General features: G+C 41.8%; 1 protein-coding gene across 1 annotated transcript in view; it reads right to left on the minus strand.

The window, feature by feature from the left end:
• Positions 1-5,003, minus strand: part of erfl3 (Ets2 repressor factor like 3) — a 62,469-nt gene extending 57,466 nt beyond the window's left edge. Inside the window, exon 1 of the mRNA XM_034697235.1 lies at positions 4,254-5,003. Within this exon, the coding sequence (XP_034553126.1) occupies positions 4,254-4,275 (22 nt within the window). The 5' untranslated portion in view covers positions 4,276-5,003. The remainder of the gene's footprint in view (positions 1-4,253) is intronic.
• Positions 5,004-10,984: the final 5,981 nt, after the last annotated feature.

Raw genomic sequence — 10,984 nt, forward strand, 5'->3', positions numbered from 1 at the left:
TAAAACCCTTTCCGAGGGGTACTGGTTTGGCCCAGCAGTAAGGCTCCATATCGTAAGGCTTCAATCCTCGCCGCACCAGATCCTGGTTTCGACTCTGGGCCGTCGTCCCTCACTGCATGTCTTCGTCCACTCTCTACATTCCTGTCTCTCTTCAGCTGTCCTTTCAAACAAAGGTGAAAAATGCCCTCAAAATAACTTTCAAAAACATGCTCTGACTTCCTTAAAAGTGCGACAACATCACACTTCTGCTGTATGACAGTACCGGATGTTGCTTACTGATGCAAGACTGTAGTCCAGGATTTTGTATGCGTTGGTATTCTAGCCTCATGACTATTCATACCGCTGATAGCTGATACGATCGCAAAATAAACGTACATCAGAATTTGCTGACGTTCTCTGATTAAAGACAAGTGATCCACTTCCACTTTCGAGCCTGTTGTCTGAGCCTGATCACAGCAGGGTACTGTCCCGTAGAGTGGGCTGTAAAAACTGAATTGGGATAATGGGAGGCAGCGGTTTTGCTGTGGTCAGCAGTGTGAGGGAGTTTTCACAGATAAGGCTAATCACCGTGCTTATCATCACAGAGGTTGTGCACTGAGATTGAAAAGTATATGCCAGCACAGGCACACATAAACCCACATATCTTTAAGGTAGATGGGTCCTCCCTGCTGGAAGCTAGTGACAGGATAAAACAAGACTTTGTGTGTGTGTAGATTTAATGGTTAAGTGGCTGCAACGCATGTCAATCACTCTGGGAAAGCAGCACAAAACAATCATCATTAAACTACGTAGTTGAATGACTGGTGACAAATAGACTGGGAAGCCACATTTACCTCATTCTTTTTCCCTCCCTCACTCACACACACACACACCCGCGTTTCACACGCTGGCAGAAGTGCGGTCTCTTCACTTGTCAAAGGCACCACCAAACTATGAGCTACTCCGCACCATTATGAGTACAATGAGAGGTCCCTGGCCCCACAAGTCCACACACAATCAGCCCCAGGGCCTGCCCCACTCCCACCATTGTCCCACACTCCACACACACACATATACAAAGGCCACTCCAGAGCCAGGGGTCCCACTATGCAATTCCACCACACAAAGACACACACCAGTCCTCATCCCGTCAGAGAGAGAGAGAGTGACAGGGGTGGCAGAAGAAAAATTGGGGAAGGATGAAGAGGAGGAATGAATCACGCAGTACAGAGCGTGTAGTGGGGTTGTAGAGACACACAGTAGGCAAATAATTATAGTGTGTGTACGCACTTATCACCAGAGTTTGATCGATCATTAGCGCAGCCTTCAAGGTAAACAAAAAGGTAGATATGTGACTGTGCGAGAATAGTCAACCAACTCCCCGTCTGCTGCTGACTAATGCAACCTGTAGAATACGATGCCTCTAACCATTTCCACAAACAAAGACCAGTTAAACAGCAGTGATGGGATATTCAAAATTAAACCGGATGAATTAAAACTCCTCAAAGCCAACACCCATGCTCCAACAATAACAGGCGCATGTATAGCCCAGCCGTTTCCTGCCTCATCACATCTATTCTCTATCTCAGCAGAAATCCTATCATCTATCTATTCAGGCTAATGAAGTGACTGTGGAAAACAGGAGTGCAAGAGGGAAGCGTCCACTGATGGAGGGAGAGGAGGTAAGCTCCACAGAGGCAGCAGCTTACCGTATGGGACATAATCCTACATCAGCAAACATCCTGGGAAGGGATGATTGCATTTTTTTATCCTACACTTATCCTGTCACTGTTATATCCTTCCACATTCAAGAAATGTGTTCGCTCTAAATGATGGGACATCCACAGGTTAAGGGTTAAAACTTGTCCTGATTGCGAGTGCAGCAACAGCAGGAGATGGAGAGATCAGGACTGCAGCAAGGATTAACCAGTTTAATAATTCAACTATTTAAAAGTGCTGTTATGAGATCAGATGTTGTGTTAGATAATGCCTCTGAGACAGAGTTACTATGTTTACCAAATACAGCTGAAAGGATTAATCAATTAGTTGATCAACTGAGGAGTGATCAGATTTTCAAATGACATGCTACTTGATGATTCATAGCTTTATGTAATCAAGAGGCAGTTTGCTTTCAGCGTTTTAAATAATTAGAGCTGAAATGATGAGTAAATGAAAGCTAATAGGGTTAGAATTACCAGAGGCTAAATGACATGAGGGTTTTCAGCATTAAGTACCCCGACTTTAAGCATTCTTAATAACTTGTATGATGATTTAGTTTGAACAATGCTATCTTTTGGTTCAACCTCTTGTAAGAAACTGAAAGTTAAAATCAAATAATGGTGTATTTGTTCCTAAAAATATTAAACTTCTGCTAATCAACCATGAAGAAATGATTACAATCTGGAGGACTGAAGAGCTCTAAATCTATCATTCAAGTGACAAAAACTTTCACTTGTATTTTTAATATGGGTGTAATTATTTGTATACTACAACATGTGTCAATGTATGACTGAAATATGGCCACACAAAATATTATGATCTTTTTGTCAGCACTTTTAGTTGATCACAATAAAGTAATTCAATATTTGAACTCTTGGCAATTATCATAAGATTGATGGTCAATTTACATGCAAAAATACGAGACCACAGCAGGTTTCAACCTCACACCTTGCATAAGAGTGCACAAAACATTTGGGGGTTTTAAACTTTCATCCTGTGTTAAGGAAATTGTGGAGGGTTCTTCAAATGATTATTTAACTTTTCAAAGACTTAAAGTGACATGGAAGTGTTTCTTGCCCCGTCTTCACATCCTGAGAAATAAGAGCCCACTGCCGAGACTTGACTTTGATTCAAACGACTCAAAAAGTTCAAAATTGAAAATAATAGTGAGATGCTGCTCTCGTCCCACCAGTGTCAGCACAGGACTTCACACGTACCACACAATGTTCTTTGCCTTGAAGAACACAGCCAGCCTAAACACGCACACCAACTGCATACACCAATCCAATAACCTGAGCACGATCAATTTTTAGTACCTTCCCAGAAGGACTTAAGCTATCTGCTGCCACACAAACACTGAGTTCCTTGTAATAAAAGGGCTATTTGTGGTGGGATGTGGTGTGATGTCATGGTAGCCTCCTCGGGGCTGCTGCAGGGAGAGGGTGTGTGTGTGCAGGAATGTGGAGGGCTGAGGGGCTGAGGCTGGGTGCAGCGGGAGTCAGGAGGGGACAGGCTGGGGGAGGGGATGGGGAATGTCCCAAGTGGAAAAGGATCTCACAAAGTTTGTCAGTTACACACACACACACACAGTCACAGACTTATGCCAAATGCTTACCGGTAACTACTTAGGAAGTCATCACATTGTTCCCGCAGGTGAAACAACTTATGAAATATGTATACACTGTTTGTACAAAAGGAAATGGACAGCAAATGACTGTTGTCTTCTTTCAGATGTTATCTTCAATACAAGTTCTGCTTGATTATTTTAACAGATCTTGTCACTCAAAAGTAAGGGTCATGTCAGGAAGATTATTACAAATAAAGTGAATGGCTAGCACAGATACCCACACTTCCACTTCCTCCTTTGAGAAGAAAAAATTGGCTTCCAGTGAAGGGAGCAAGAACAAACTTATGCAAGCATTTCAGGAATTAGACAAAATGACACACGCAGAGACCTCAGCTGACTACTGGAAATCCCCCTCACCCCTCCACCTCTGCTCTCACTTCATTATGCTGACAAGCCAAGTACCTGACAATTGTATGCTCAGTTACTGGGTTAATATCAGCTTGCTCTGTGTGTACATGTAGCCAGATCCAATCACCGCATCACCACCAGCAGCAGGAAGGGACGAGTCCTGGGGCAACTTATCAACACGTCTACACCTCTTTCTTTACCTTGCGTTAATACACACTCATGAGGATTTATGAGTGTTTGCAGGATAATACAGTTTTATCTTTCATAAAGGTGTTTGGTGGTGAAATTAGGTTGTCAGGGTTACACAAAGGATGTCGCTGTAACAACTGTACAGTAGTTTAACCACTTCCTCTTGAACCGAAGTACAGTACTAAACCTGCACCAGATTTTAGAGTACTTTGTAACTTCAGCACCCTGAATCATGCAGTCATTCCGGACTGCTAAAATCAACAGGTTTTCCAGTTGGACGTGGATCGGTGGCGGTTCATTAATCAGCATTGTGCTTATACAGTCAGCTTTTGTAAACAACAATAAAGAGAATGGTGGACAAAAGAAATCAGAGCCAGTCACGCAAACTTACCAGAATCTCCAGGTGTTTTCATTCTTTCTGCTTTAGCTTCTGAGCTATTATAGTAAAGTTTACAGGAGCAGGATGGATCCCACAAAGTTGCCCGTGGAAAAGGAAAGTCAGTCTCTCGGCCTCTTCCTCCCCTAAACTGGAGAACTAGGTGAAGACACACGGCAAACTTTTTTGGAGCTGCAACTTCAGCGGCTCCTTGTCTCGCGCCGCCGCCGCCGCGCTCCGCCGCTTCCCCGGCTCTCTGCCAACCGAGCAACCGACCGAGTGGGTTCACTTCCCGGCGAGGTGAGCGGCCAAGTCTTCGCTGTCGGTTGTCGCTTCTCGTGTCCCCCCGTTAATGAGCAGCGCTGAATTCAGTTAAAGTTGCAACGGAAAGCGGTCAACCGTCCCGTCTCAAGGCAGCCGAACAGCCTGTTTGAACAACTTCTCTCTCTAACTGTCCAGTGGCTGTTCACTCCGTCTCAACCGCATCTTCGTCGCTGTTTGACATCTCTCCACTGCAACGCTTTGTTACTTCTTAGACAGAAATTAACGACAGAGAGGAAGCTCTCTTTCTTTACTGACTTTTTTTAAGTCTTCCACTCACTCTCACACCATTCAGTGCGAGTCTCTCCTCCCCCCGTGCCTCTCTTCGTCCTCGGGGTGTCGTGTTTCGCTCGCTCTCTTCTGGAGCTGGGGCCCGCCCACACTGACGTAGGAGGGGGGCGGGGTCAACGTGGCGAGTCACGCCCACTCACCACGAGCCGGGGACTGGGCTGGCGTCACTGCAGCACGCGGCGTTGCTGTGGAGACCTTCAAAGCGCGCTGCCGTGGTGACGTCACATCCGAGTCCTACGATTCGAGAGAGGCGCGAGATCGGCTCGGCGCACCATCGTGTCCATGTACGTCAATCAGAGGTTATTGCTTCTAATGAGGCGCTTTCATATCAGGGTAATTACACTTTTTAAATTGGCAAATTAAATCTGAAAGCGTCAGTATTTGATTAACAGTGAAAACAGGAAACTCAATCTCATTGTCAATGCGTACTTTCACAAATTCAGACACCTTTTTGAATGATTAATCTCGAGGACTGAAGAGCTCTGAATCTATCATTCAAGTGACAAAAACTTTCACTTGTATGGTATGGTGATTCAGTTTAAACAATGCTATCGTCTGGTTCAACCTGTTTTAATAAACTGAAAGTTAAAAAATATAAAAGTTAAAAATATTCAACTTCTGCTAATCAAACATAAAAAGTTATTACAATCTCGAGGACTAAAGAGCTCTAAATCTATCATTCAAGTGACAAAAACTTTCACTTGTATTTGTAATATCAGTGCACTTATTTGTATACTAAAACAAGTGTCAATGTATAAATGAAATATGGACACAAAATATTATATTATTTTTTTGTCAGCACTTTTAGTTGATCACAATAAAGTAATTAAATATTTTAACTCTTGGCAATTATCATAAGATTCATGGTCAATTTACATGCAAAAATACGAGACCACAGCAGGTTTCAACCTCTAACATGTCAAAAGTTGCCAGATTTTCACACCTTGCATAAGAGTGCACAAAACATTTGGGGGTTTTAAACTTTCATCCTGTGTTAAAGAAATTGTGGAGGGTTCTTCAAATGATTATCTAACTTTTCAAAGACTTAAAGTGACATGGAAGTGTTTCTTGCCCCGTCTTCACATCCTGAGAAATAAGAGCCCACTGCCGAGACTTGACTTTGATTCAAACGACTCAAAAAGTTCAAAATTGAAAATAATAGTGAGATGCTGCTCTCGTCCCACCAGTGTCAGCACAGGACTTCACACGTACCACACAATGTTCTTTGCCTTGAAGAACACAGCCAGCCTAAACACGCACACCAACTGCATACACCAATCCAATAACCTGAGCACGATCAATTTTTAGTACCTTCCCAGAAGGACTTAAGCTATCTGCTGCCACACAAACACTCTCCAATTAACCAATTCAGCCACCTTTTTGACACAACACACAGTTTTACACTTCTATGCTGTCATGCTTAACAAGTGTAAGTGCCCCATTCATAACAATTCTTAAAAAAATCAAGTTAATCATCAATGTGTTGTTTATTTCACTGGAACTTTACTGTGGTAAAGAATTCGTATTTACTTCAGCTATAGAAGGCTGTCTGTTTTGTGGTTTTGTCTGGCTGTCTGCTGAAGGGGAAAGTTTCTCTGTGCTCACCCTAGGTCTCATTTGAACACTTAATGCACGTGCCTGATATTTCTTTGGAAGCAACAAGTCTGATGTGTAAGAACTTGAGACCTTAAGTGCATAATTGCCTCTACCAACAGTGGACTGTGCAGTTAATTTGCAGATCACTTGATTTTTGAATTTTAATTGCTTAAAGGACAACTTTGTGCCGATTCAGAAAGTTTTTAATGATAGGGAAATGGTTGACATGATTAAAAACTGTAAGGACATTTGTATTACAGTTGGCCTGACGTGATCTGACACCTACTCTGGAAAAAAAAAACAATCAATCCATGTGATGAAATGATATATGATGAAATAATATCACAACAGGTAATGCATCAGCAAATGTGTCCTGAAAGGTGATATTTTATCAGTGTTTATTGTGTCACAAGAGTGAGAGTATATAGCCATGCAGGACAGTGAGGCTTTTCATTGGTCTGGAGGTGCACTGAACTCAATGTTAATGCTAGCATGCTAAAGCAAGAGTGACAATGCTGATATAACATTTGTAATGTTCACTATTTAGTTGACTAAACGTGTTAAATGTTCTGTGTTCATTAGTGCTGATCTCAGACACTCAAGTGAAAATGAGAGGATCCTCTTAGAAGCATTGTCAACATTATTTAATCACATTGTTGCATATCTGGCTATACTATTATATACATATATAACCCTGTTTTGCCCATTGGGGTGAAAGCACAAGTTAAGAAAAAGCATAAAAATACTTACATTGTATTGTATTTCAAGATCCCCTGAAAATTTGGACACCCTCAAAAATTTCAAGGCTTGGGCTCAGACAGGACCACAGTTGTTGGAAATGTAATAAAAGCCGGGTACATTGATCCACATGCTGTATGAATGTGAAACTGTAAAGGACTCCTGGTCAGCTATAGTTAAATGTATAAATGACATGTTAAAAACGGAGTTCAATAAGAGCCCAGAGGAGACTAATCTGCCCTCAAAAATTTAATTTTGGATGGATGCAGAATAGTGCTGAGGCATTGGAAATCAGAACTGAAGATCCTTTTTAGTGAATGGAGAGGTGAAATGTCCAGGATAGCTTCTTTTGAACAGCTTATCTACAGAATCAATAACAACACTAAAGTATTCAGATCAATATGGGGTCCTTATCTGGAAATGATTGGAGAAGGTGACTATGGTGTCCGATGTGCAATTAATTTGTCCTCTATTTCTGATGAACGTCATGGATGATTATGAAATGTAACATTGTGACATGAAATACTATATATGTTAACCTCTAAACATCACTGAGAAATATTTGTTTGCTGAAATCATGAAAGACCAATACAGAGAATTCTGTCTGTGGTCATAGTGATCTACAAAACAACAACACTTAACTACGTCCCCAGCTGCAGCCACATTTAACCTATAAACAAGCAGGCTTACTTAAAGGTGACTAAAAACTTTTTTCACTTAGAAAGAAAGTCTTGCGGTTAATTTGAACCTGAACCTGCATCCTGTTCTGCTGTTAGTCTGTCATGTAGAACTAACACCCTTTCCCTGTTTTTTAAAGGTGCAGCCAACTGTATCTGGCCCACATTCAAACAGACGTGCACAAAGACTCAGAGTGTGCATTAGCATATGATATGATATGAAACCATGTAAATGTGCATTATGACCTGAGGAGAGCCCAGACACATCCGGTCATTTCATCTCTAACTCTCTGATCTCTTGATCAGATTTTTAGCTTGACTTGTTTCATTGTGAGGAGCGGTGTCATGCCTGGACTTGTTTCCTGTCACCTCGAACACGCTGACCTTCTGCTTCCTCACGTGCCACTCGAATGAAGCTGTCATGTGTTATCAATAAGTGCATACGAGTGGGTGAGGCGTCATACATGGGAGGTGATGTGCATCTCCTCATATGCTTTCATTCACTCTGGCACCTGGCGCAAAGGATGCAAGCTTGTATGTGTCTTTATGCATTTCTTGACCGTGTTGTTACATCAGTGATACACACCACTGCCCTGCCTTGTCAACAGGATAAGACAGGGGTAGTAAAACAAAGTAAACACATCCACTGACAGCAGCAATGTCCCTGCAGGGTGATTTACAAACAGGATTTCTCCTCCCTTGGCTGGCCATTCTCTGAGAGAATCAGGAAACCCACTCTGCTCTGCCTGATAAGTAACTGGACCAAAAGGAGGAAAAAAGGAGCGTCCAAATTATGTGTTGAAACCTCACATTTGGGAAAAAGTAAACCTGTTCAGTCTTCTTCTTTAGAGCAGGAAAACACTTCAACAGATCTGTGTGGCCTTTTCTCACACAGAGGCTAACAACTTCACATTCACACTTGGAGGCTGTTTCTCTCTGATGTCCTGCTTAGAGGGAACCTCAAATGATATTAAGTCCTACTTTTCATGCCCTTGTAACTTAGTCATACACACAATAAAAGTGAGTATAGAATTTAAGTAGTTCATATTTTTTACTTGCAGTCAAAACCTGATTGAACTGAGACTGAATCAGTATGTTAAATTGCTTGAAGCCACAATACCAGTGTTCCAGTTAAAAGAGTAAGACTATTAAATACCTCCATTTTTTCATTTATGACATATATCTGATTAGTACATTTTGAAAATGTCACTATAAACTAAATAAAGATGCATTCGCAAGTCCTCTTTCCATCACTGAAAGCTGATAAAACCACATCAACCACTGACACCTGAAAAAAACAACCATGAGGCTGAAAGATGCAAGTTAACAGGGTCACTCTTTAAACCAAAACACCTGTTGCTCTGAAACCGCTGTAATTCTGTCGAATTCAGTCAAAATTGAGTCCACTTCTGGAGTATTGATTCTGACAACCAACCGTGCAACAACCAGACATTTGAAGCTGGTAACTTGTATTCAGTTTAGTGAAATATGAATCATTGTCCAATTCCTTACATTTGTATGGCTAACAACCTTTGTTACAACAGTTTAACTTTATGACACCATTGAGGTTAACACTCTGAGAGTGATGTCAGAGGTAAACAGCCGTCCTGTGATAATGTCAATAGGGGCAATAAGCTGTAAACAAAACAGGTGCACTTTTTCTGTGTTTCTCTATTTTTCTGTCTCTCATGTGTTTCCATCTGTCCTGGCATGCATCCACCACATTTCTACCATTTTTCCTATTTTCTAAAGTCTGTATTCCTGGTGGAGGTGAAGAGCTCCTCAACGTCCCCCGGCCTCTTCACACGCAGGGAAAGATGAGAGAGAAGAAATCAAAAAGAGGACAAGAGGCGTGATTTAGCGATCAAGTGCAGGGTGGACAAATGACTTCTCCTCTTTTGATATTTATGCGTGTACTTACTGTACGAGCGCATGTGTCTGTGTGTGACTTGGGTGAGTACGCTCTTTTGTGAGTTAAGCACAGGAGATGACATTTACAGACAAATCTACGGCACAGTACATTCTGCACACTGATAAACACAGTGCTGCACTCGATACCCTCCCTCCCTCCCATGTCTTTCTCCTCTTCCTCCTCCTCCACCTCCTCCTCCCTCACTCTGACTGCTTTTTCCTGTTCTCTCTCCCCCTTTACCTTCATACTTTTTGCTTCTATCTGTCCATTGCAATCTCATCATCTCTCACCACTCATTCATCCATACGTCCGTCCACCTTCATTTTCTCCCTCACACTCACACCTCTTTTGTTCGTCCTCCTCCTCTTCTATCCTCTGCCACCTCTCCACACCTCCATCTTCTCCCTGCCCTCACACTCATCACACACGTTGTCTCCTCAGGTCTTCATTAGCTCAAGGATGATGGACACATTTGAATACGTGGACACTTTTTGCGGTTTATTTCTGTTGGCTGCTTTGAATGTCTATAGTTCTCTCAGAATCAACAGATCAACATACACTGTACTTTTATCGACCCTTTCACATCATATTTATTATGATGTAGATGTTAAGTATATACCAGAAAAAAGCACTATTTTATGTTTGCCGCCTGGCTAAGATTAATCAAAGCTGAAATATGTAAGAGGGAAAGATGCATGGCACATTGTTAAAAGGCACATTGATACATAATGTTGAATGAAAATATTAGAAACAGCAGAAGCGTGTACATAATGGAAAATATCTTAACAAGCAAGTCAAATAGAAACTAATGTTTTGAGTGATGCTTGTGTGATTGTGCCAGGGACCATCTTGTTATTGATTAAAGCTCATGTGAGGATCTTTTGGCTTTGCAACCTTGGCAACCCATGTGGAAAAAGAAAACCTACTCAGCATAGTAAGACATGTTGACCTTATTGGATTAGCATTTTTACCTTATATGTATGTACGAAAAACTCACTAGATTTACACATTTTGAGAAAACTGAAATAAATGCACACGTATCCGCCATTGTTTTTGCATCGCAGTGCAGTCTGTAAATACTTCCCTTCATTCTTCATCTTGAAACCTTGTGTTCTTTCAACTGATTCAGTTTGAACCCGAGCGCAGTGTTAGTGAAGACACCACAGAAGACAGACCACGCAACGTAAGGAAAGGTCAGGACAATCAGAAAG

Source organism: Notolabrus celidotus, chromosome 12, assembly GCF_009762535.1.
Source record: "Notolabrus celidotus isolate fNotCel1 chromosome 12, fNotCel1.pri, whole genome shotgun sequence".
NCBI lineage: Eukaryota > Metazoa > Chordata > Actinopteri > Labriformes > Labridae > Notolabrus > Notolabrus celidotus.